At 39.9% G+C, this 27646-nt stretch overlaps 1 protein-coding gene and 1 long non-coding RNA gene across 3 annotated transcripts in view; one reads left to right on the top strand and one right to left on the bottom strand.

The window, feature by feature from the left end:
• Nucleotides 1-201: 201 nt before the first annotated feature.
• LOC128141302 (uncharacterized) lies at nucleotides 202-11791 on the bottom strand. The gene is made up of 3 exons (XR_008234947.1): nucleotides 11467-11791; nucleotides 10321-10363; nucleotides 202-485 (listed from the first exon to the last, which is right to left on the bottom strand). It is a non-coding gene; the product is annotated as an uncharacterized LOC128141302 (long non-coding RNA).
• Nucleotides 11792-12008: 217 nt separating this feature from the next.
• Nucleotides 12009-27646, top strand: part of EFEMP1 (EGF containing fibulin extracellular matrix protein 1) — a 49638-nt gene continuing 34000 nt past the window's right edge. The window contains exons 1-5 of one of the 2 annotated variants that reach the window (XM_052783992.1): nucleotides 12009-12151; nucleotides 12563-12652; nucleotides 12771-12858; nucleotides 15839-15887; nucleotides 16062-16322. In XM_052783992.1, the coding sequence (XP_052639952.1) occupies nucleotides 12778-12858; nucleotides 15839-15887; nucleotides 16062-16322 (391 nt within the window). In that variant the 5' untranslated portion in view covers nucleotides 12009-12151; nucleotides 12563-12652; nucleotides 12771-12777. The remainder of the gene's footprint in view (nucleotides 12152-12562; nucleotides 12653-12770; nucleotides 12859-15838; nucleotides 15888-16061; nucleotides 16323-27646) is intronic. The other variant, XM_052783991.1, reaches the window with a different exon arrangement.

Here is a 27646-nt window from a genome sequence, read left to right as displayed (position 1 = left end):
TAGGCTTATGGTATTTTCTGGTGCTTGTAAATCCATATGCTTTAAACAGCAACAAAAGCAATTTATCAAAAACCATGTTTTTAATGTGCACGTTTACTTAAAACCAGAAACGTATGTTAAGCAATTTTCACCAGAAAAGAACTGGCTGGTTCAAATTTCCTTCTTTTTTTTTTCTTTTTTCCCTGCTATCAACTCCCCTATCATCTGGATAGATCTCCTCCCATGTTAGACCATCCCCTCAAATCAACATTTGCATTTAGATTTGCTTGTTTGTACATTCTCCCCTTTAAGGCTCACCCATCAGCCAACTAATGATAGCTGTCAATCAGATCATAGGAGCTCTGCCACATGGGGAGCATAGTCCCACTTACCTCATACTCAGCTGCATTCCTTATACAAACTTCAGGGGATGGCAGTAACTTTACATGTAAATTCACATGTAGCTTGAAACAAAGTCCAATTTGCACAGGGCTGTAGCCACAGATCTGCATGGACATAAACAGAAAGCATCCATAAAATAGGTCCCACAGAGGTTTTGCCATCCCATCCTTTTCTTTTTAAATGACTAAACAGACAATACATCATGTTACAACATCTCTCATTCCCTTTAACTGAGAAGTTCCCCTAATTTTGGTCCCTTATTTCTCAAAAAACTCAGCCAGGAGCTGCAAGGATTACTGGGGCTTCAAAGCCAGCTGTTAGTATTATGCCACCATAATCAAGGGAAGCATGGATTGAATTTTCAGCCTCATTCAGGCACCTAGTCCCTCTTCTGACCCCATCCACAACACACCTCACACTACCGCATGGCACTCAGTGCAAGGGAAAAGGGAAATTTTTCTGGGACTACCACATTAAATTACTATGAGAACACCCCACTAATAATAAAAATATGTTGTACAAGTTCCTTTTCCTATTAGAAGCCCTACAAGTCAAGCCCTACAACTGAATACTTCTACTGGATATCTTCCAACCATGAATGGGAAAACACACTGACATGAAAGTTTATTTTAAAAGACACCAGAGGGGTCACTCCAGATTAGGCCAGATTGAATTTTCCTCACATTTTGTGAAATTCTTCAGGAGATTTGTTGTGGCATTCCACAGTTCTCCAGGCAAAAAAGCAAAACATACTTTATAGAGCTTGCAGATGCAAGAGTTGAACACTTCTTTTTAGAAAATACCAACCTACAATAACAAATCTTTTTGCTATTCACAAGAGAATCATTGAGTATTGCAAAACTTGATAATTACTGATTCATGACAGATTTAGGAAAAACATCAGCTTAAGTAATCAGGTCAGGGCACTGCTGTTGACCACAGTGTTGGCTAAAGATACAGTTTCTTTCTTCATATCTTTCCTCAAAGTTTAACATTTCATAGTATTTAACTTTTAGTACTTCATTGGTCCAGACCAGTAAACAACTGATGGCTTGAGAACTAGAAGTCAAATTGTGAGCAAACATCTTTATGTAGTAGTATCTCATAATTCACTTACACCATTCACATACTTTTAAATTCAAGTTAGTAAAATTACTGAGGATCCCTAATAGTTGTAAAATAATTTATTACTGCTGTTAATAAATTCATAAGATGGTTAATCCCTTACACAGTCTGTCACAAAAGGTATGCTGTGTTACATACTGCCAACTGGAAATAAAGATTTCATTCAGATCTCAAGGTGGACAAAAAACAAACCTACTTTTTTGTGAAGGAAATGTATGTGATCTTCATTTCCTTCTGGAAAATGAAGAAGGAAAAGTCAAGAGCTTTTCTCTAATAAAGATTGCGACAAATAAATCCATTCCACTTTCTTCCATGCCTCCATGATATTCTTTGCCTGACACTGGGAAATCATTCTGAAAAGGCAGCAGTGCAGTGAAAGAAGGTTTTCTGACTCCAGATGGAGTATTGTAATAGCTCCTATTTACCTTCCTAAGATGCATACTTAAAAAAAAAAAACCTCCTAAAACTGAGAAACTGTTAATCCACCCCAAGTAAATACTATCCTTACCACTTTACCTAACTATGCTAAATGTGACTTAACAACAAAGTGTGCCATAGCAGTTTAAACCCAGCCCACAGGGGCCAATTTTTAAACATCACAACTTGCTACACTTCAGGCCTACACGGCAGATACATTTTCTGCATTATAGAAGGCTTTTACTAAATAGCGACAGCTATGTTGATGAAAACTGAAATTAATTGAATGAAGTGTGTCAAAGAATCTGGAGTAATTCCACCCAAAATAATGCCTTGTGCCACAGCCATAAACTGTGATTTTCTACATCGAAGAATTTTTTATACACGTTTGTTCTAAAATGAATGTTATGTGACTGCTTTGAATCATTATTAGCTCTAAAGGAATGTTGCAAAACCACTCAATCCTCTACCTTCAGAGAAACAAAATTATATATCCTCTTATAAAATTTCCTGCTAATTAAAGAAGAAAGGATAATCTTCGGTGGAAGGCAGGAAGCTATAGGAAGAATAGGTTGTAAGACTATCTTACAGTCTTCTCCTTAGCACTGTCATTAAAAAGTTTTCACCCATTCACAGGATTATTTTATATTTTTTTCAGAAAACTTCTCATTTTCATATCGTTCTACTCATAAAATTTAGGTGCTGTCATCACAAAACCACCATTAAAGCAGACAGAATTAAATGTTATCTTTGCAGACTTTCTAAGTGAACAGACTGTATTAAGCACAAAGAACTCCTTTATAATAAGACATGTCCCTGTAGATGAGATTGGGACACGGTGGCAGAGTAGTCTTGAGTACTTGGATGAAGACTGTCAGAGTTCAGAGCACATTGCCTGTTAGTCTGACACCCTCCCCCTGCGCCCCTGGCCCTGAGTTTTCATTGATCTTCTGATATACATGCAAGTTAATACACACGCACACTCACGCACACCAGTTACATTCTACTTCAACACAGGGTGAGAGCCAATTCTGAATTAATGCTAAGTTCAGTAATTATTACAGTTTCCTGAAAACAGTCTTAAGCAATGACTCCGCTGAATGACATTGCGGTCCAGCAGTCACGTTTTTTTCTCTTTTTGCTTTTGGCTAATCTTCTTTTGAATGAGCATGATAAAGGGGACTGAAGAAAAGCATGGGAAAAATATGAAAAGGTCCTTCTTAATAACTGCAGTGCCACAGTCTTAAAGCCAAAGTCATCTCCATTGTTTCTGTGCCCTCCCCTTTAAAGCAGCAAGGAATTTACCAGATAACAGCAACTACAAGACCTGTCCCCAAAAGCCATTATGCACAGTTACTCACAAAAATGTAACAGGTTCCTAACCCACTGCAGTCGGACCACACGAGTTTCAATGCATCTCCAGTGCAAGGGAGAGAAAGAATGTGACTCTCAGTCCTAAAGCACCAAGTGCCAAAAAAGGTATTTTGCAATCACGCAATCAAACCATCTACTTCAACAGGCTTAATTCATTCACCTTCAGGATGACGTATTTCTTACTGTCCACAGCTTACCTAGAGATACCAGTCAGGAGCTCCAGCAACATTCAGGGATTTGTATATTAAATGCCTTCCTGAAAGATTTATAAATTCCAGGTACTTAATAACTGAGACAGATAATTAATAACTCAGTCACAATTTGCTGACAAAATGTTGAACCAAGAGTTCTCCTTTGATTTGAGAAAAGGACAGGCAAGCTCAATCAATGATGCTTTTCCTGCTCTGGTGTTTTCTTGCAGAGCCTGAATTTAAATGGTAAAAGTCTGTTCTCTCTTAGAGATACCCATTTGAAAAATGAATGATGAACTTGAACATAAATGATCAAGGCCTGAAATTCTGACACATTATTGCTTCTAGAAGTGAAAATTTCTGCAACCACAGTTCACTGTTTAAAGTGCTGTCAAACATTACAGTGAGAAAGGCACATTTTTTCAAGACTAACGGAGCTGGAAAGCAAAAACCTTTTCTACATAAAATGGGATAAAAGGTAATGCATAAGGAGTCTGGAAGTAAGTACTAGTAAGACACTGAGTAGGATCCAGGTAAATACATTCCCCTCCTTTGCACTGATGCAAGTGATTTTTTTTTCACATGCCCCCTTCTCTTTTTGTTACTATTTTACAAATGCATGAAAAGACAGAGGACAGACTGGTGCTCCAGCTGTAACTTGGTCTGCACAAAGTGTCCACTGCTATTTTTAAAGCATGTACCTATCCTTTCTCTCACGTACACTGAATTAATGTTCAGCAAACCACTTTAACCAACTTTACGGAGCCTTCTGCAGGAAATGGAAGCACAGCGTACCAAACACTCCCTGGCTAACACAGGAAATGGCAGAAATGTCATTTCTGAGAACTAATCCACATGTGGGACCCTCTTTGAGTGTGCTCCGTACAGTCACCTGACAGCCCTGGGAGCTACTAGGCTGCCTTGGAGGCAGGGGGCAATACCTCAGGCATTGTTCTGCAGCCTCCAAAGAGGGACACTTTAATATCTTAATCTCCAGAACTGTATTTACGACCTGCAGCTGTGGTGCCAAAGAGGCCCACAGCCCCGTACACACTGAGGCTATTGTTGGCAAAACAGAGCTCTGAGGTTTCTTGAGTGACATAAGCAAGTTAACTGAACTATACTAGGCTGCTCTGGATGGGGGTGGAGAGGGGTATTTGTTTTTCTTTGTATCGATCAGTTTATTTTGGGCCTTTATCACTTCTGGCATTAGCAGTCTTCCAAATTTTAACAGCCCTTAAAGCACGGTAAGGCATGAATGAGCAGGAATTAATTTGTCGGGGCTTTGGGCTTCCAGGGAACAAGAACTTGAACTGATTAACAAAAAAAGAATTCCCATGTTACACATAATTTAAAATTAGTATATATTGTAAGTTATGTGTTAGTTTATTACACAGACGAAATGTTTGGTGTTGTTCTGCAGCCACTTAAAAGGGATACCTCAATGACTTAGAGCAGTGGTGTTCCCTCCGTCTCACTCTGAGAGCTGAGTTTTTCCCTGATGTGGTTAAACTCCTACAGAGCACATTTTGGGAGCATACGGGGATATGAACTTTTCTGTGCCAGCTCTCAGTTGTATCATCTTCCAGATCTTTTCCAGAATTTCAATGCCTTTCAACCATATGTATCTGCAAAGAGGGGTGCAAGGATAACCCTTTTAATCTCACAAAAAGGAAAATCCCTACTGTTATTTTTCTTCTGCTTTCTGTATGACAGCATACAGATTAGCACTAAGTAAGTTTAATATTCTAGGGAATTAAAATGCTCTGACATATATCCTTTAGTATTAACATGCAGATATTTACCAGAAAAGTTGTGTCTCTGGACAATAATTAACAGGTTAACTGGGCAGGTTGTTTACCAAGTTTACCCACACACAATATAAATAAGAAATGCTGCTGCTTTTCCAGTATTAATAACTTTTTCTCAAAAGGGAAAGAAAAGAAAAGAAAACTCAGAGAGTTCAGAAGATGCTTATGAAACCAAATTATTATTTAACTTATCTACTGATCCTGATGTTTATGAATTTTAAAGAGCAGAACAGTCATTAGCAAGAGGTCTACCCCACAAATCTGTTCTTCTAAGGTCCTCTTCCACTGCAGCATTTCTGAGATGTCTCATTTTTGTTTTGCTGAAAGATCACAACACTGTCGTGCTCCATTCTAGGTCCATGAGGTTCTGCAGAACGCATTAGGTTAGGGTTTTCAAATATGGATGTCTGCCTTGAAAGTGTTTAACACTTTCTGAAAATCAGGAATACTCTATGTCCTCTTGACCAAGGACAAAAAAAGGTTGAATTATTCAAAATAGTTCAAAAAAATCTGGAGCTAAATACAATACTGGAAAACTGCAAAAATGAAAAATAGGGCATATTAACAGCTTGAATAGCCTGCTGAAGTTGACCTGCCAATTAGAAATCCATTCTAGTCATACACATGTACAGGTCACATTTACTTTTCTCAGAAATGAAAAATATAGGACAAAAAAAGAGACACCTACTGCTCAGAGGAAGGGGGAGTGGATTTCCTACATGGAGGGATGATAAGACAAGACAGAGAGTTTTTACTCATCCACACTCATTTTTCTCTCTGAAACATGAACATTGCAGTAGATGAAGTTCTGCCTGATTCTACTTTCAGTTGAGCCAACGGCAAGGGGCCTACAGCAGGCCCTGTCACTGCTGCCTGAAGTCAACCTCACAGAGAAGCATCCAAATTCCACTGACTTTGAAAGGGATCTGGGTATCTAAGACAATTAACTGTCTTTGGAAATCCTGGATACGTAAGTGAATGCATTCGCTCCGCTTCCCTGTGCAAGCATCACATATTTTCTTCATTTCACAGACAGAGTGTACCAAGGAATAGATTAAATGATTTGCACAAAGCTTCACAAGAAGCCAAAACTAGAGATGAAAACTGTCTCCAACATATTCTAGGTAATACTGGATCTGAATTCTGGCATTTCTATTTTGCCTTTTAGCCAGAGCAAGGAACAGCACTGACATAGTTTAATCAGAAGAAAACGATATATTCCAGCTAGTATTTTGAATATCAGGAAGGTTGTCTATTCCTCAGATGGGCTATAGTTCTGTGAAAAGGTTCTAGACAGTTCTTAATTTAAGCAAACTGGTTGAAACGTAGTACAGCATCAGACTTAAACTCCTGTATGCGGCAACGTCGGTTTTCCAGAAAAAAGAAAGAAGGAATGACAACTCCAGTGTTTACAAAAACCACGTATCTACACTGATGCATGTTTCCCGGTCTCCTGTTTCTCTCATCTGGCATGAGAAAAAGAAAAAGAGAAGAGAAGGAAAATCACTGGTAGAGACCGCAATGGAAAAGAGCTGCTACACGGAATAAAATGATACCATTACTTAGAAATGCATGAGGGTAGATTTAGATTAGGTATTAGGAAGAAGTTCTTCCCTGTGAGGGTGGTGAGGCACTGGAACAGGTTGCCCAGAGAAGTTGTGCATGCCCCATCCCTGGAAGTGTTCAAGGCTAGGTTGGATGGGCCTTGGAGCAACCTGGTCTAGTGGAAGGTGTCCCTGCCCATGGCAGGGGGGTTGGAACTAGGTGATCTTTAAGGTCCCTTCCAAATCAAACCATTCTGTGATTCTATGAAATACCCATACGAGCAAAAGATAGGAAGACTGATCAAATTCCAGATACAATTAGCAAAATACAATCTTCACAGCAGTAGTGGTGCAATTTAACTTAAGGCCCAAATTTGTCATACCTGAAATTCTTACCACATTAAATAGTCTTTACCTGTATGGTTAATCCATTAAAACAGACATTCTGGGATTGTGGGCAAACTTTTGTTAAGTTGGGCCTCAAAGTTATGCCCTTGAAAACACTGAGAAAGCACCTGTAAACCATGTTCTCTCATTTTTCAAAGGGAAGCCTGAAATTAATGTCACACCTAAGTACCAACAGGAGTGGTTTACAGCCATGAAAAATACTAATTACAGAAGACACAAGAGGTGGTGAACCACACATGGGAAGTAAAATGGACTCCCCCTTCCCCCACACCAACACATCCTCATTTCATGTGTTGTTTTCAGCTGTATCAGAAAGCTACTCACGCTTCTGAAGCCCTTCAATTTTCTAATTTATTATGGCTGTACAACTGCACCAATGGAAAAGACAGCCAGCCTCTGGGGAGATGCCTTTCTCATTCACTCGCTCTCTCTCACTCACATTTTCTTTTACTGTTAAAGGACTCTCGTGAGAATACAATTACCACATTCTCTGGGCATTCAAATTTCTGCTGGAGTTTACAGAAACATACAGACTGTAAGATCACATCCCCATAAATTGCAGAAGAAAAGCAAATTGCATGCTTGATAAATTGCATGCAAACCACATGATTGATCTTTACTAAAAGTTAAAATAAAAAATGGCAATAACATTATACTTTAATATCCTCAGAGCATTGTTAGACATTTAGAAATGAAATCACAGGTTAGCCTAAGTTAGCCAAAGGCCTCAGCACAACAAAACTCATGCAAGACCTCTCATAGGGGAGATAATTTTAGCAAAATAAAGGCTGAAATTCTAGGCTACCAGATTTTCTAATCCAACTCTCATGCTTGTTTCCTCGCCAAATTGCAAGAATTATGGGGCAGGAGTTTTCTCTAATTACGTGTATCATCTGTCACCTATGTACTCTACTGTAATACAAAGCAGCAAACAACAACAATAAATATACATTTAGTTTTAATGAGAGGCTTAAGAAGGAAAGAATGTGTTCTTTGTCCTTTGCTACTGACATTTTGGTCCTTATTAACTTTTTGTAATTTCAACATCTATGATCAGAAACTGATATGACACATTTTTACCTCTCACTGTTAGCTTTCTATGAAATGTGAGAGAAGTTTGCTAAAACAGTTCTTCAAATTGTTTACAGTAAAGTCACACCTCACGCCACATGCAGTATGTTCACGACACCTCCCTTGAAGATAAATAAACTTGTAAAATCTTACCTCAAATAAAAGTTCAACATTTGTCATATTTAATCAGCAATAAAGTCAGACACATAATTATTTACAATTTATCCTTCACCAACACTATGTCATTTCCAAGTTGAAACATGGAAAACATTTTGACATTTGCAGGCAGTGTGGCAGAAAGGCAGTCTGCCATGTTATCAAAATAATTTATGTTCTAAAATTCCTGTGAGTCCAACATGAAAATAACATCTCCACCATTCCAGCTCTTACTTTAGACAACTCCAGTGTTACTTGATATGACATGCTTGGGAAAATAAATCATCTTAAATTGACACTGATAGTCCCCTGAGCTGACAAATACAAGTTGCTTAAATTCGCTTTGTGCTTGATTTTCTGTTCTAGTGAGCTATGTTTGAAACAGGAAAAGGGGGTCAGATCTGGGAGTAGAAGAGATTAAACTGCAATTTTGTTTTCCTCATTTTCGGGCTAGCCTCTAGTATCAATCTCAGCCTGCTCTAAATTACGTCCAGCTGTCTATTGCCCCCAGGGACAATTCTAGCAGCCAGAATTAGTTGGAGTGCAGTGACATTTTAACCACACACAGTCTTCCTTCAGCCTACCTATCCTTGGGTTTTTGAGGACAATGGGGGGTAGCAACAAGTCCTGCCAGGAAGAAAAAATGACAATTTTTAAGTCATAAACACATTCGAGTTAAAGAATGTATGAAAACTGCGTTTTTTAAAGAAAGCAAAAGCTGAGATGTGACAAAGAGTTCACTAAAGCTGTAGGGAATAGAATGCACCATTTCCAGGAGGACCCAAAAGCAAATACTTAGGGGCCAGCCTCGCAGGACTGCTTCAATAGGAAGCACTGTCAGCAACTGTTGTAAGGGATTGGCCTCAGCAATGCCATGTTGCATGGTAAGCAAGAAAGAATGGATGGTTTGACCACTTCTTACATGACGTCTTCAGACATTTCAGGTATGTAAATAAGTTGTTCTACTGCTGAGCAGTTCATTCACATCCCTCACACTCCTCAACGTTTCCAAGGGTCTAAATCCTGCTATCCTACATCAGGCAAATTTCCAGTTGTCTCAGTAGGAAATATCTGAACTACAAAATCATGAACTGAGTCTACTACCTCCATTTAAAGGATCAAGAACTATCCTTGGCAGAATATGGTATTTCAGCAAACGTATAACACTGCCTGCAGCCAAGTATAGGATCTATACTCGGCCAGCATTCATACATCCTCCAAAATGATGTTTCTGCTATTCTCTGCTGCGCTTTTTCTACAGTAAAAACAACCGACTGCAGTTCTGTGATACAGGCAGTGTTTCCCTAGGTGGTAGATTAAGACAAAACTTTTTTAAATTTTTACTTAATCCAGAATCCAACAAGTTACATTCAGTTCTCTTTGCATGGTAGATATGACAATGAACTCAAAACTCACTTGTGTTGTTGCCAGCAGATATAAGTAACTGATGTTACTATGTTACATTCATGAGATTATTAGAAATGTCTGTACTGCTTTCTGTAAGCATGAACCAGTAAAATTTCAAGATATGTTAGGGGGCACGTCACAAATATGAACCCAGTTTACACTAAAACAAGTCAATAACTTAGAGTCAATCTAACACTTTGAAGCTATACTTCTAAAAAAATGACATACAGGCTTTAAGGGAATCCTTTTTGCAGCGTGAGACTAAGCATCAAAAGATAGCTTGTTAAAGAGGCTGGCATATGAAAGTACTTGCAAAATGTCCTAAAAATGTAGTCAACCTAAATTTTCTCTATTACGCTATGTTGTTGCTTCTGTACTTTAATTACCAGTGAGGTGTGTGGACTGTAAGTCCTACATTTTAGGAGTCCCACTTACCTGTAAGTGAAAGTAGAAGAATCCTGTCTTCTCTCATAACTACCTAAAAAAACCAAAAAAGATAGGTAACATACTGTTAATACTGTTACAGCGAAAAGTATTCTGAAACTACCAGCTTGGCTGTTTCTAAAACGGTAAGAAAATAAGTTATTTGGTCCAGAGGCAAAATTAATGTGTACTGTATGGCCATCCAAAAAAAAAAAAAAAAACCTGATGTTTTACATAAGATCAAATATAATTTAATGTTAAGAATTTAGGGGATTATACAGGAAAGCTATTCTCCAGGCCAGCAGTGCCAGAGGTCTACAACCTAGTATGACATTTTTTCAGATCTCAAGTTCTACAGGCCCTTTGTGGTCAACATTAAGGAGTTAAAAACTTTTTTTAAAATTAAAGCCCTCGCTTTTAACTACAGGAATAGAGCCATACTACTACAGCACAGTGCCCCCAGAAGCAAAATTGGGGACCTAAATAAAGATCCAGCTTATCCCTCTGTAGAAAGAGTTCCTTGGAACACAGCTCCCCACCATAACTGTGCCACCTACGACAGCTTCTAACCCTCTGTAATGCATCCTCATCCTCCCTTCAGTCCAGTAACTTTCCCACTCAGTAAGGAAATAATGGCATTTCATGTACAGAAACAGCTCTTAAAAGTAACGATTGCTTATGACACTTACATGGAGTCTAAAGGAACAGGCATTCCCCCATGAAGGACCCCTTGTGGTTTATATTTACTGAATTCAGAATGGGCGGGAAAACACATCAGTCTTGCTATTTTAAATTTCAAATAGCTTGCCTAGCTATAGCTAGCCAGATAAACACTCCATACTATTGCTTGCGAAGTCACAACTCAGCTTAAATTAAACAGGTATTTATACACGGGTTTTCAAAGAACATGCTCCAAGGAGCAAGCCCAGCATCCAGCCTGAGCCGGTTCATCAAAAGCTCAGGTAAGGAGATCGTGAAGTTCATTTGTCACGGAGCAAGACAGCCAGCACACTTCATCGCTCCTGGGATCACAGCCGTACTTCGTACAACAGGGCAACCATACCATATGCTACACTATATACAGCAGGGTTACTACAGGCCTACTATAACCTGTATAAGGTAAATCTGCAAGTGCCACATCGTTTCCCTCCTTCCCACCTCTGCCTCGTGGGGCTCCGTCGGTAGCTGCCAAGCCTCGAAGCCTGCCGTGCACGGCCCACGACACTCCCCAACACGATGGCCACCCTGCGCTTTCACGCGGATCCCAACCGCGACAGCGCCGGCCGCCCTCGCTGGGGCACCCAACTGCGTGCGGCACCGGGCACCGGCGTGAGGCAGCGGCTCCGGCGGGATTCAGCAGCCCTCCCCTCGCAGCTTCCCCGGGCACGGATGGCGGGAGGGACCCACGTCCCTTCCCCGCAACACGCCTCCGGCGGCTCTGCCCACGGCTCCCCTCCGGCTCGCCGCCCCCTACCCTGACAGACCCAACATGGCGGCCGCGGCGGCGCCCCGCACCTGCCCCGCCTCGGGGCGCCCGGGAGCGGCGAACGGCCGGGCCGGGCCGGGCCGGGCCGTCCCCCGCCTCGCTTCGCCTCGCCCCGCCCCGCCCCGCCCCGCCGAAGGGCTCCGGCCCCCGCGGGGCCGGTAGGGGGAGCCCGGGGACTCCGGTAGGAGCCGGGACCGTTTCTATTTAGCCGAAGGCCCGCGGGGGGGGGGGGGGGGGGAAGGAGAGCGAGCGGGCGCCGGCACCGCCGCGGACCCAGCGGACGGACGGGGCCGAGCCGCCACGGTTACGCGCCGCCGGTAGCAGCAACCGCCGCCGCCCGCAGCGGCCCCGCCGCAGGTAGGAGCGGGCAGCGCCGGGAGGGCTGCGCGCCCCGCCGCTCCCCGGAGCGGGTTTGCAGGGCAGGGCAGGGCATGGCGGCCCCGGGCCGAGCCCAGCAGGTGCCCGGCGGGAGCCGCTGGTGCCGCCGCGCAGCTCGGCTCGGCGGCGATCGTCTCCCCGCGGGGAGGTGGGTCCCGCAGCGCGTCCCCCCCCCGCCTTCTCCCCCAGCCGCTTTCCTGGCGGACGGTGAGCTTTTACCTAAAAATCGCTTTGCCACCCCAAAACGTGGGATGGCAGGGCGGTCACACCGCCTGCCCCTTGCCCAGCGCCGCGCTGGAGCGCACCGCTTCTAGTTCAGTGTGGCATTAAGTGCTGTGTTATTTTAAACTCCATTTACTTCTGATTATTTCCGCCCCCTCCCCTCCCCAGCTGGCTAAAATACACCGGACTGGAAGCACAGCCAAACCTCACCCTCTTCTTGCAGGAGAAAAGGGGCAGCGTCCCGGCTGCTTCACCCAGGTAGAAGCTGGGCGGGCGCTCACAGCCGGTCCCGGAGCCGGTCCCGGAGGTGCTGGCTGCGTCCCCCGGCCAAGGAGCGCGCTAAAAATATTCCTGCTTTGTTTTTCTTTCTTTCAAGGTTCACGATGTTGACAGCTATGTTCTTGGCTGGTCTCATTCTTATTACAGTACATTCGCAGGAAACTGAGGAAACCATAACATACACGGTAAGGTTTAATAGAGTTCGAGGTAATTACTGCTTTGCAGGGATTCTTTTCTAAATGACGTTTAAGAAAAACCAAATTTCTTGCCAATGTAGCATGCAATACAAAGTTCTTTGCGTTCAAATGTTAACCGTAAAGTAAGCTGTTACTGCACTGAAACAGTGTTTTAAAGTTGAAGTTGACAAGATTGAGCAAAATAGGCTACAACTGCCTGTTCTGAAAAGCTTATCTATGTACTGAGCTTGATGAACTGAACAAAATTATGAGGTTTTAATATTTTTTTTTAATCCATTTTCATAAAGACAGGGTCCCTAGGACCTTCATTTGAAAGATATGGACTTTGACAGATAATTAGGTCAAACATTCTTTTGTGTTTTCTTTTGGGTATTTCAAGCTGTTTTTAACAAAATGTAAGTACTTCAGAATTCAGTGCTCTTAATGAAGCATCTTAGTCCTGGAGTGATGATAGGACTGTTGGTTTCTGAGCTGGTTTTGAGCAGTGGTTTTGCATGGCTTGATAAAATTGTATAAGAATACTGGAAAGAGGTTCTGCTTGTAACCAAGTGATAGGGTAAGAGATTTAAAGGCTTTTTTGTAAGGCTTTTTTTAATCTGCTTGTGTTCAGTCTTTGGCTTGCATAATGCATGTCATAGAAGGAGTGGCAATTACATCGGCTTGGGCTGGGGAAAAACCCACATTTTCACATCTGATTACAGTTGTAATCCCTGCAACTTGCTTCATATGGGTGGACCTCTGAATATGTGTACAGACATTAGTGCAATGCCACACAAGCAGAAAATTCTGCACACATGCAAAAAGTTAGAGAATCACAGCCAAAGACTGAGATTGTGTCTTATACAAATAATCCCACTGAAGTCAGTGGGATGGCTCAAGTGAGTAAATATTGCAGAGTTGGACCTTATTGTAGAAGACGGGGCTCAAAGAAGCCTCAAGTGAGCATCAGGAAGTCAGTCATAAAACAGTTTAACACTGGGCTTTAGAAGCAATAGATTTTTGAAGGTTGAGGGTACTTCTGTTTAGAGGCTTCTGTGATTTTTCTTTTTTTTTTTTTTTTTTTTTAAGTCCCTACATATAAGTGGAAACTGAAGATCTAAGTACCTTTTGAAAATCCAGACTAACATAGGGATCCCATCCCCCCTCCTTTTCTGCATTTATTACGTGTTCTTTTTAAAAAAATTAAGTAGCCTTTTCTGATAAGCCTGCATAGTTCTGTTTATACCAATGGAAAATTTCTAGCATGCATATATGACTTGGCTTCCTATACTCCATTTTTGAAGAGGTCTTAGCATTTAGGTGCTTCAAGGATCATTAGACTCTAATCATGTAAAACTACTTAACAAAAAAAACTTAGCTTTTGGAAATTTTACTCTTAGGATGCTACTGTTTCTCATGCGTACATTGTATTCATTTAGGGCCAAATCCTTTTCTATTCTAAAAGTCCCTTCAGCTGCAGTAATAGATGGACTTGGCTCCGTACAGTTAAATAGAGAGTACTTCTGTTGTGCATTAACAGGAATTGGGTGATTCAGTAAATGCACGAATTAGCTGTTTTCCTTTGGGTTTGTGTTTTCATAGCTACAGTAACTTTGGTGTTGTCAACTCAGCATGTAGTCATTCCTTTAGAGGTTGAGAACTGTAATACAATTTGCTGTCCACTTACCCCTTTGGAAGAAAAAGCCTCCAAAGTTACAACTCGCTGCCACATTTGACAGATCGCTGGTGTCACCTACAAATGAAGAAAATATTTTCAATCCTATTGCTGTATCAGTGTCTGTTAGTAACAAGTTCCTCAAAATAGCTTGAGGATAGTACATGGAACAAGTGGATCTAGGCATCGGAACGTCAAATTTGTCGCTTGCATAGTTCCTCTGCAGAAGAGGAGTTGCAACAAGATTTAGCTTGCTTGACTGTGACTAATTGCATTAGCCGACTCAATTCTTTTTTTCTGTAGGGCCATTAAAGTAATATCCTAAGTAGCATAGGATGCATATGCACCTACATAGTACAGCTCAGTTGATTCATTGATATTTTAAATGTGTCCGCTGTAGTTGGTAGCATTGTGATACTTTGCAAATCAGTTTCCATAACTGTCACCTGTGATTAAAATTACTGCCCTCTAGACAATTTAATGTTTTGGGGCAGAGGAATAATGAAGATGCCTATCTAACTGCAGGGGAGAATATTTAAAATTCTTCCTGAACTTACTCATGTGCACTGATATGAATAGTTGCTGAGTACAGTCTCTGAATTTTGCTAAGTCTTAATTCTATAAGTAGTCCCACTATTATAAACTCATAACTGTTTATTGTATGTCTCACAATATAAATTGTTCTTCCTAGACTGCAGTTCCTGGAGTCATGTGATTTTAAAAAGCATGTGAACGAATTTCCAGCTGTCATGGGATCCTTCCCCATTGCTAGAGTGCTAAGGGGAGAGAGGATGAAGTACAAGGGCATAGAGGCCCATTAGCCCCTCTGGCAAACCGGCCCCAGGAATGAAAGATGTTCACCTGTTGGAAGGCAGTGAACAAAACCAAAATTCAGGAAAACTTGCTTGTTTTTCGTAAGAAGATTTTCATAGTGGTCAGCTGGGTCAATCCAAAGGTTCATCTATTCCAGGATTCAGCCAATGACAGATGCTTTAAAACAGTATATAGGAACAAGGCAAGGAGAAAGTGCTGCTTTTCTCACTTTGTTCCCCAGCCCCAGTAAAATCTACCTGCTGGCAATAAATGGTATCTTAGGAACTTCCTGAGATAGAGGCTGTCTTTATATACACTTGCTGTTGTTCCTGCGCAGCAATGCTGAACCAATAGCCATTTTTCTAGCTTATGAAGGTATGCAAACATTGCATTTCCCTTAGTGTCAAACTTTTGAGTTCATTGAAATATGCTTGATTATTTTTCCAAAATAAAGAATCCTGAGTAGCCTAACATTTAATTTTTTTTTTATTTCCTCTATAGCAATGTACAGATGGCTATGAATGGGATCCTGTTAGGCAACGGTGCAAAGGTACAGTAAACAATTTTCAAAGATGGACTTGCCACTGGTATTAAGTATTGTCATTACACACCCCTGTTTTGGACAAGGAGGTGTGCTTGCATGTCTCATTGTGTTACTTGTATTAATGGCTGTTGCAGAAGGTTCGACTGTTAAAAGCATGACTTGTGTTGTTGCTAACCACAGATATTGATGAATGTGAAATAGTCCCAGATGCATGTAAAGGTGGGATGAAATGTGTTAACCACTATGGAGGATACCTCTGTCTACCTAGAACAGCGCAAATTATTGTAAATGAGCGAGAAGAAGCAGCAGCCGAATCCACTAGTGGTCGAAACAACGTCATTCGACGGACTCCAGCAGATCCTCACCGTGCCCCTCCAAACCCAACTCATCAAATTCAGTGTGCAGCTGGGTATGAGCAAAGTGATCACAATGTGTGCCAAGGTAAGCAAGCTGCTGTATGTTTTACTTTCAGTATAATTGGAGTGTATGTGATAACAAATCTAATGCCTGGAAAATGACAGCCTATAACTCTTGCACTTACTAGAATATATTGTTGCACCATTAAACTGGACATGTACACACTTAAGATATAATAAATAAAATACATGCATGTTGTTATTGTTCAAGGTAACAGAACTTGCAGTTTGTTGCAGCCTTACAGTCTGTTCCATCTATTTCAGGCTAACAAGTAGAACTAATTCTGTTGTCTGTAGATCCTCAAAAAAACCCCCACCCTTAATGCAAGTAAGCAACTTTAGTCAAACATTTTGTTTTGTATTAAGTATGTCCAGGAGAGGCAGTGCTTTGAAAAAAGTAGGCAACGCAGCAAGTTGTATTATAGACAATTTCTCAAGATTTGCAAAACTATGTATTTTACAGTAAGTGAATGCTGAATGGAACAAAAAATAACCACCATGTGAATTTGTGCTTAGACCAGATTGCAATGGAGAAGAATATGGTGGTTTTATTATGTATGAGGAATATTTCTCAACTAGTAGGAACCAAACATCTGAACAGCTTGTGCTCTTCTGATCTCTATGGAAGTAGTTCTACACAGACCCTGCCAGCTCACTTCCAGTCATAGTCTAGCCAGTCTTTGAAACTATGGCAATGAAGAGCTTTCATCTCAGTGTACATACACCACATGCAGTGCCAAAATTCTCAGGGTATTAGCAATGTTAATTGTATGCATTCGGGAACCAGACTCACAAGCACTGCTGTAAACTAAGACTGTTTCATTTATTATTTCATATAAATAGTTTACTCTTATATTTGCTGAAGTAACAAACGTTTCATCCACTGTTTTGTTTTCTTTCATAAAAACATATTCTACTCCTTGTTCACAAACTTGATTTTCAAGCACATTAGTGAGATACCCATGCAAACAGAGGGCAAAACTTGACCCCATGTTTCATCTTTTCCACTTTGTGGCCCATAAGAGTATAATCATATAAAATAGCACTTGAGTGACTATAATCAGGGCAAGCTGTAATATACAGTGGTAGTTCCTTTCTCCCTGGTATTCATGTATACAGAACATTATTTATCACTAGTAAGTAAATTCCCTGTCATTCTGAAGCATAGTAATCAGCATGGAGACTGGGTAAGTTATTTTTGTAGGCAAAGCCTCAGAGTTGCATTTCTGGCTTATCTGCTAATTCTCAACATTTCTGTCACTCTAATTCAAGAACAGCAAGTAAAGAACCTACTGCAGGAGGTCAGTCCCATGATCCCCTCAACCCTGAGCGTTCACTTAGGGTTATCAAGGGAAAATCAATGCCAAGGATGGCAAATTATTTTTTCCTTAATTTAACTTAGCAAAGTAGCAGCAGAGCCAGGAACAGAATACCAGACTCCTATGTTTGATCCAGCACTCCCTCCTTCAGGTGATGCTGTGTTACTGTGGCTGGCACTCATCTTCACTGGTGAACTGCAATAAACCGCTTCAACTTTAGCCTGTAACAACGTTTTTGTTTGATAAAAGAATGCAAGTAATGCTAGAAGACTCCAAACATGAACATCACTTTTGCTACAACCGCTTTAGGTGTATAAATTGGGGATAGCATAGGAAAGTTTAACAGCGTGTAGTACCAATACCTTATATTCCAAATAACAGTTGAGAGTTAGGGTTAACTTAAAGACTGACAACTGGTTGACGTTTTTGTTTTGTTGAGGAGAAGATTGGTGGTGATATATTACTATTACTTTACTCCATGCTCTGGCTTCCTGAAACTTGCAACTAAATATTTATATTCAATTCACAAATCTTTGGCTAATTTATAACAACAACTAACTGTTGTTATAGTACCAGAGCTTTTTAACTAGCAGACACACAAACTATGGTGAAATCTTGGGCTTGACTGAATCAAGTTTTGCTACTAATTTCCTCATGCCAAAATTTCAATCTAAATGCAGAAAGCATAGAAATATTAGTGTTTAAAAGTTGAAATGTATTGTACTGAATGAATTCCAGCTGGAAAAAGGGTAGTGGACAGTGTGCTTAAAGGATAAAAGACTTTTGGAGCACTTAAAGCATGCATTCAACTTCATGATCTTCATGCTTTTTGCTGCTGAAAATATCTTATGAAAGATAATCTTGATCAGCAATGGTCCCACTGTGGATTTATTTAATTATGGTTAAAAGACTTTGCTATGATAACTGCTTGAGGCTCCTAGGGAGTGTAACTTACACATATAGTCACACTTAAGCTTGTTTTATTGTTTAGTAAATCAAATATGAAGTCCAGCTCCTTCTAATTGTTTGCAGATGTATGACATTTTCCTTCCAGTCCAGCAGCACTAAGTATTTTATAGCCAATGTGAAAGTGTGGAGACCTCTGTTTAAAACAATAACATGCTCTGAGGAGCTGTATTACTGACATCATACTAGAGTATGAGGGGCTTTCTGTTTTCATACAAATATCCACTCCCTTTTTAAACATTGAATAGTGAGTGTATGATAGGCCAAACACACTCATGTTGCTTTCTGTGCTTGGAATAAACATGCATAAATGACGCTAGCTCTGTTGGACTTTGAGAGGCTTCAGTGATGTGCTGAGCTTCATCATTAGGTAAAGCATAGTGTAGTGTGGCTAGATCCTATTTCTGTTGACAGGAATGAGAAACATTGAGAGGCGCATGATTCTCTGCACTTCTTAATCTACCAAAACATGGCCATATGCCTCAGTTACAAAGATACTTAATACCTTCTTAACTTCTGATCTGAAGAAAACAAGTGACAAGTATGATATTTATCAGAGTTGAGAGTTTTCTCTCTGCAATGCATGCTCTTATTTATTAGAGACCATGTGGCACGTGAATAGCACAGATGGCAGGTTGATAGCAAAGCACACTGCCTTGCAGAAGACAACTCCATGGAAATGACTGCAGTTTCCTATGAAATACATAATTTTTTATAACTACTAGTAGTCGGAAGCAAGTTCTTGTATAATTGTGTTGATGTTAGAAGTGTGGGTAGCAAAAATTTGTTGGGAAGTTCTTAAGATGCTGTATGTGAGCAGTAAGTGCTAGGAAGCCCCAAAACTGATGAAGAGATGACGGGAGGTTATTCTGGAGAAAGATCTCTTGTGTAGAATACGTACAGAGCATGGAGTTTTGTGCTTTAACTTAAAACGCTTTAACCGTATCTTAAATTCTGAGTTTATGACCTTAACTAATCCCCCCTCTTCCCACCTCTGTATACTCAATTCACTGTCACTTCTAAATTTGCTTTTAACTCAAAGGGCTGCTGAACTGGTCACTAAGGTAGATTCCCATGTGTGCCACCTGCCAGCACTTTCAGGAAGCCACTGAGATGTTCTGACCTGTCATTGTGAGAGTATCACTCAGACTGGGAAAAGCAAAAAACAGAATAAGAAGTATTTTTAAGCAAATTACTGAGTTAGCTAATACTCTCAGATACTTTTTGCCTGATAAAAAACATAAATAGCTGCACTCTGTTGCCTGCATACAAGACTCAATTGTATTTTCTACTGTGGTGTTAGGCTCTCTGTGATTTGAGTCTGCTCCTATTGAAGTCAAAAGAAAATCACCCAATTAATTCAATTTTGTCAAATCTAGTCTGCAAGAAACTACTAGCTTTTCCTAGAATGTTAATGACACTTAAATGAAAAAAAGACCAAGCAAAGGTACCAAATAACCTGTAAACTTGAGAAGGGAAAGGAACTTTTTTTTCTTGCCTTCCTATCATACTGGCAGTAGAAGCAATAACGTAAGCAAACTTTTTTGCTCCTCAGATAGATTAACTTCCTGTATTTCTCCAGTCTCTTTATAACCCTTTGTGCTGCTGTGACTGTAAAATACAGGGGGGGAGACAGACTGTAATAAAAGATATCAATGCTTGCTTATATGGAAGAGACACATTTTTCCAGAGAGCTCTGCCTTGACTTGGTGGACATTGGTTGCTTTTTTTTCTTCTCTGTGGGAGCAGGAAATGAATGAACTTCTTTTCTGTGCTGTGGTTATTTTTCCCCTGCAAAATCATTTTAGGGATCTCTATTGGTAGGGGTTAGGGGGTTTTTTGTTAAGTTTTCCAGTACTTTTCAAAGTAACTTACCATACTCAATGTAGCTTTTTGCCTCAAGAATTTAACATGGTGTAAATAAGTCAAATAAGCCTAAATTTTGCATCTCTAGATTACTTTTTTTTTTTTTTTTTTTTTTTAAGGAGGGAGGGACAAGGGGGAGCAGTTTGTGATGTTTTGTTTTCCATACAGCAATCACTTTATATTATATGTATATATGTCAGGGATGTGCAACTAGCATATAAAGGAGATTAAAAATCAGATAAGTGCAGGTGCACTCAGCCTGGCCCTTTGCAGAACTAGTTCAGGTTGGAAAGTTGGGGTGTGCCTCCGGCAGGGTGCTCTTCATTGACGTTTTGGCTGGGGTGCAGACTGCACTTCTGAAATGCACCTCCTAATGAGCTCCACTTAGCACACTTTGATTTGCCTCACTGAGCGGTCTTGGAACATGCAAACCAGATCCCATTCAGAAGAAACTAAACCTGAAAGGCACTGCAGGAGTACCGCTAATACGCCACAACCACTAACAAGCATTCAGGCTCCAGGATCAGACTGGAGAGAGCCTGGAGACCCTCAGAAATGCACATACTGGGACATGGGAGCCTCTCCACCAGTTTCTGACCTGCTTCTATGGGTTCACGCTACTTGCTAATATAGACATAAGCTAAAATACACCTATTAATAGCTGCTTAGGCTGGCCCCAGAAATGTTTTGGAGAGTCTTCTGTGAAATACTGCACCATCCCAAGTTTTCCCACTTCCTGTATTTAAGGAGTACTTTAAAAAAATGCTTTTAGGACTACTCTTAAAAGAGCCTGAGTTGTGACAAGTTTAGTTCCAGAGTTGTTCCTCTCAACAACATAAGACCTGTTTAGTCTGAGGATAGGGTGAGGAGAGAGGCTGTTGTAGGAAAAATAAGGTCTAGTTATCTGGTTTAGGATGCCATTAGTTCATCAAAGTGCTTACTCATGTACATATGAACCGTGCCTATGTTTACTACAGTACTTCAGCAAGTGGAGAATACTTGCTGCCAGCAGTAGCCACCCTAAGAGACTGACCTGGTTACACATGCCATTTGAATACTAATTACTTGGAAAAGCCGTAGGAATTTTGCAGGTCTAAGAGAATGCACAGAAGGATACAGGCGGATGTTTTCACAGCTACTTATACTGAGTGTTCATAGACGCCAATTAATGTCTTGTACATTTGGGTACATCATGCAGAGATCATCTTTCATCAGCCCATCCTGAACCAATTGTTCAAGCTGTTAATCTGTGAAACTGCTGCATTTTGCTGCAAAGAGCCCTTTCTGGAGAATCTCTTTAATAGCCTTGAGGGACCAGGAGGGAGGTCACAAAAAAACATCTTATTTTGAGGGTCTGAGGGTCTGGGTTTGGGCATATTCAAAATTTAGCCACTCTGAATCATCTTCCCATCTGTGCTATTTGCACAGCTGTGAGTGTCATGTCAAGACCTTGGATAGACATTCTCTTTTCTGTCTGACCATTTCACTGTGAACATCCATCAAAAGCATAAATACTAGCAGCTGCTTTACTTCCTTTAGACTTACTGCTTTTCCATTATTCTGACCCCTGCAGGAATATGCTCAGTACGTTGCAGCTAAAGATTCATACCATATGCTAATCATGCTAAGTACCCTAGATTCAGGCAAGCTTCCGAAAGTTGTATTTACCTTAGCTTCTTGAATTGCAATTATGCAGGCAAGCACTAGACTTCCAAGTTTAAGTAAACTCATTAGCAGTTCTCATGGCTTCTTATTCAAGAAAAATGGGATCATACAGTAGTCACATCGACTGTCATACTTTTGGGTTTGATTTGTTGATTGTAAAGCCTGTTTGCTTAGTAGCTCTGAGGAGGCTGATGTTTTCACAAGCAAAACATAGCAAATGTATTCAGAAGGCACATGGCCTGAAGAAAGTCCAAACCTCCAGCCATCTGTCCTTCTTCAGAATTTCACTCTCTAAGCTGGAGGTCTTTTTCATAATGCAATCAGGAATAATACCAGATAGCAAAGGGGAAGAATGTGCTTATGTCTGATCCTGACTGGGCATCCCAGTATACTTGGCACCCCATTAAAAGGCACGGAGTATTTATTTATCTCTTCAAGGAATTCCCTGTATCTGTTGCAAACACTCAGACACAAGCATCCTAAAAGTCAGTAAACCCTACAAGGAATGATAGCTGTCATCTGTTGCATTCAATAGCATCACATAGCTTAGAAGGTGATTTGTGGGAGCACAAGCTGGCTTTTGTTCCCTGTTTCAATACCTGCTGTCAATCAATTGTGGTCTACAGTGTTGCAGTGATACAGGTTTCCCTAGCAGTTACAGCAGTGTGAGAGCATCCTGGCAGCTACTTTTAGCACCCTTCTGGGATATTTTTATAGTGATACCCTTGCCACTTTGTGGATAGATTCTTTCTCCCATGCTTCCATGAAAGAATTATAGTGATGTTCTCAATGTGTTTGCTTTGAGCAGGTCTGCAGTTATTTCATCCCGGACTACTGCATTATAGTTCTTTAGCCTGCTGAGAAAGGTTGTGTGTTCCTCTTTTCTTCAATTGTTTGCTCAAGGTAATTTTCTCTCAACCAACATGTTTTTCTCTGCTTTCAAACCTGATTCCTGCTTCAGATTACTTAGTATATAATGGAAATGCTCTTATCTGTGTTTTATTTTCATTTTTGAAGTTTGGGTTACTGAGTCACCTTTTCTAACCCTGGAACATCTCTAAAGGTTCTCAGCATTAGACACACACTTTTTAAAGGTCCAAGACATTTCTTGAGCATCTCCAATGATGGGACTCTAATTTAGCAAGCTGGAAAGCTAGTGCAAGAGCTGAAGTTCAGAACTGTTATTTTCTTCATTTCTTTTTCATGTTGGCAAAGGAAAACGATAGATACTGTTTCTCTTTGCCTTTCTGCGTGTGCCAAAATTGTCCTACAGGAAGAACAAAGCTTCCCGCAAATACAGAAGTGGTCTGTTTGATTCTTCACTGTACCACCTAGTAATGCCTATGTTCCTTTGCATATCCTTTACTAAGGAAAAATGTCTGATGCACTATAGCCAAGCGAACCAGTCTCCACCATTACTTGAATTAATTCAGTATGTTGTTTAGGCTTGCTATTTTCCTGTCATCAAGGACAATGAGAACATAGTGTTATAGGACCCCATACTCATGAGATATTTTTGGTCTGGTGGAAACCACAATGAGAGAGTAATTTTTGAGTTCACCTTACCAGGTTGCATCGTAAACATTCTGCATATTTTGTGGTGTGGTCAACTATTCTTGTACAGCACTTTGTCATGGCAACCCTTTTGTCCTGTGTATGTGTTGACTGAGTAAGAACTTCTACTTTTTGTTCATGGGTTTCATATAAGTTGAGCTTGGCCATCTCCTTTCATTATACTTAAAGAATATTTATTCTCATTTTCCTTCTGTGATGCTTTTTGAGCTGTTTTTTCTGGACCATCATCATTTATGTGTGTTCTGTAATAATTCATACGAGATTTAAGCATCCTTTTGGCTGAAGGGTTCTTATCAAAGGGAAGCTTGCTGCATACCTGTTGTAAAGTTAAATTGCTTCTATCCACAAGATTGAAAGATCTGAACTTGTTTAGTAGGATCTCATCTCTCTGTATGTGACAAGAATATATGGAATAGGTAATCAACCATATAAAGTTCATGGATAAAAAGCATGAAATTTCAAAGGTTATATCTGTTTTCATCTTTAATTTGCTAGGTTTTGTTTTCATAGCAGCCAGAAAGCAATAGTTTTGGAGAGAAAGCTATTTGCCATAATTCAATATACAGCAAAATTTAACCTGAAAGAACTAATCCACAAGAATCCTGCTTGTACTTTCTTTCATTTACATTTTTACTTTACAAAAAATACAAGTGGGATTTGCAAATTACAGAGCTATGAAGTAGTTTAGCATACATGTAGTTATTCTATAATACCTTTTATGCTCATTCACACTTGTGTTTTTATTTGTTGATCTGAAATCATATTAAAAGTTGGTTTTGTTGTAAGTAAAGTAGAGAAATGTCTAATCTTTGTTATGTATAATTATATGGTAAAACCTGTAACTTTGAAGCTGAAAAAGTTACTAAGAAAACAACATGTGTTACACACACTTTTGTAAGATACAGTGCTAAGAAAAAGTTCTTGAGGCCCAGAAGTGAATTAGACCTTTTCTGGCATAATGTATCCCAATCTCTTAATTAAGCATTTTTAGAACTAGATATTCAGTAGACCCTTACCTGTTGCTGTTACCAAATACCTTAAATAAGTAACTTCACCTAACTGAAAAATGCCCCATAACTATTCTGCAGGGGGTGGTTTGTTATTTGGGGGTTTGGGGTGGGGTTTTTTGTTTGGTTTTGTGTTTGGTTTGTGTTTTTCTTTTTAACATGGCTTTCTTATTTGCATTTCTTACTGTCAAAACACTAGTTTTCAGGAGGTGGGAAAAATAGTACTTGATTGGTCAAGGATAGTAGTGATGACCATAGATGGCTAACCACAGAAATAAGTAAAATTCTTAAATAGTATGATAAAGGATTGAGTGTATGAAGGTGTATCTCTTGGGAAGAGATGTTTACTTTGGGAAGCTCTGAATGTGTCTTTATTAACTCCTGATTAAAAAAAATTCATGCCTTTGAGTGGACATATCCAGGCATCATTTAAGCCTATTTAAATCAGTTCTGAAAAGGAGAAGACATGGCTGAGCTTTCTTTTATAAGCTGAATTTAATCTGAAGTAAACTTCTAGTCTAATGCATGACCTAGTATGATATGATATAAGCAAATCTGACATTGCAGTTAAGTGTGTTTAGTCCATGCCTGAACAGATGTTCTATGTAGTTTCCTGAGTACAAACAGAACTTGTTCAAGGATTTTTATATGCATATGCCTGCATGGGTGGGATTTCTGTTAACAGGTAACTGGTCATAATGTGTGCCATCGAACCTCAATAGATAGCAAAAGCAATGGAGAATATGGTGATTTTAAAATTTCAAGCCGGAATGGGGGGTTTTTTTGTCCATCAGCACCACTAAAATCTTCAGCCTGAGTTTTCGAAGTAATTGGTCGCTGTCTACCCATGAATCTTTTCTTTCAAAAAGATGGTCTTTATAAAGGAGAACTGGCCTTCTGCTGGCCTCCGAGTAAATAATCATCTCATCTACTTTGATAGTATTGACACCTAAATTCCACTACCAGCTGTAACTTGCACCAACAGAAAAACTTCAGTAAGTCAGATTGCTGTATAAAACTGGTGTTTATACAAAGATTTATACAAAGTTTGTTTTTTTAATAATTAAAATTCACAAGAGTTAAAGAAATCCAAGGGGGTGAAATAAGACATGTTATGGGATTGAAAAAATACCATCATGCCAGAAAAACAGTAACATGGACAATCAATTACTGCAGATCTCTTAGCATTAACAATTTAAAAAGAAATCCTTATCAATACTGTAACAGCTGCCTGTTCTAACAGAAGTAGTTAGAATTGAAAAGTGCAAGGACTTTTGACAGGTAACAATTTTCTGTATGGTTTTAAAGAGGTTGCCAATAAGCTAACATTTAATAACAGACTTACACAGAAGAAAGGAATAAAACATGGCAAAGTGAGCAGAAATTTAAGTGTGATTTTAGGTGACTTGACCTAGCTTATAAAACTACCTTGATCAGAAAGATGGAAAAAGCAAACTCTTTCTTTTCTAGACTTACTCTGTGGAGAATTTTGGGTATCTGGGCTGTGTTAGAAAAGAAATGGAATTAAAATACACATTTAGAAGCAACAAATACAGCTCAGTACTTGGAGAAGGTTCATCTAAGTTGATAAAGATAGCATCATAACAAGAAATAGATATCTTTGTCAAGCACCTTAAAATAAAATAGTTACTGAGTTCATCAGTTTTGAAACGATTTTGTTTTGCACCTGCATTACCAGATCTTACTTGTACTTTTATATCTTGTAGTATTTAAAGCACTTTCTTAGTAGATGAATTTGTTCTCAAGGGACTTTCTTATCAGAAACAGGTTCTCCACATAACTTTCAGATGATAAAGGTGAACTAGATAAAACAACGTCTTGCATGTCACACTTAGGGCTAGTTAAAAGCAGTAATATTTCAATAGGCAGTGTTGCAGTTAGTGCATAGACACATCAGAAATAAGCAATGCTTTGGAGTACCCACTGATCTGCCCATAAGCTGTGGAAGATACTTTATTCCTCCCAGAAGTTGTTGGAGACTAAATCAGGAAAGTGTGCAGAATCCAAAAGTCATTCCTATTTCCCAGGAGTAAAGAAAAAACACATTCTTATCTGAAGTCATCCTGCTTGTATTTACTCTGCACCTAGATCTTCCTCAATCTTACCTGGCTTAATCTGAAGGATCAAGACAGATTCTCTTTCCAGCTTGCTCCTTGTATGTTATTGGAGTACAAAAGTTCAGGATTGTTGCAAGACCCTAAGATATTGCCGACACTTCTAGGCCCAGTATTTTTTACCTAGTGCAGAAGGCACTGTACAAGCAGATAAAAATGATAGGCTTAAGTCAACAACGTTGTACTGGTTGAGCACCTCTTGGGCTGCTGGGGTTTGCAGAAGCAGGAGAGCATTATAGCTCAAATGAGCCTGAGTTGGAAGAGAGTTATAACCATCTTCCTGATATGGTTGGTGTGCTGCAAAAGCTGGGTGCAGGAGAAAAACCACCTGTTTTTCCCATTGTAAACACTGTTTGACCATTATTTAAACAATCTAGAAAATATATTCATAAGTTTTAATCTATTATTCAGCATGTGGAAAATCATGATTTTGGGGAGGGGTCTGCTTTTTTGTGTGTGTTCCAAGATAAAGTATTCCTCTATCAGAAACTGTGGCTCTATGTGCCTATAAAAGGGAAAATTCCCCATTTCTAGAAGATATTTTTATGAAAAGGTTGCTTCATTATATATTTAAATCAAAATGTTCTCTCCATTATGATTACACTCAAATTCAGTATTCACCATTAAGAGAATCTCTTCCTTACTATGTATGCAGATTTATAAGGCTCCAGGCACCTTTGAAATAAATTGAAAGCACAGCCATGTAATAAAGCCAAAATCAGAAACTAGCCAAGGAGATCCACCCAGCAACACCCTCGAACACCCTCAGCCTCTTCCCCTAAGCACAGCTTTAGAGCACTAGTCTTGATCTTGTCT

The sequence above is a fragment of the Harpia harpyja genome, chromosome 4, assembly GCF_026419915.1.
Source record: "Harpia harpyja isolate bHarHar1 chromosome 4, bHarHar1 primary haplotype, whole genome shotgun sequence".
Classification (NCBI taxonomy): domain Eukaryota; kingdom Metazoa; phylum Chordata; class Aves; order Accipitriformes; family Accipitridae; genus Harpia; species Harpia harpyja.
The sequence above is the reverse complement of the archived record's forward strand: the minus strand, read 5'-3'. Positions and strand labels throughout refer to the sequence as shown.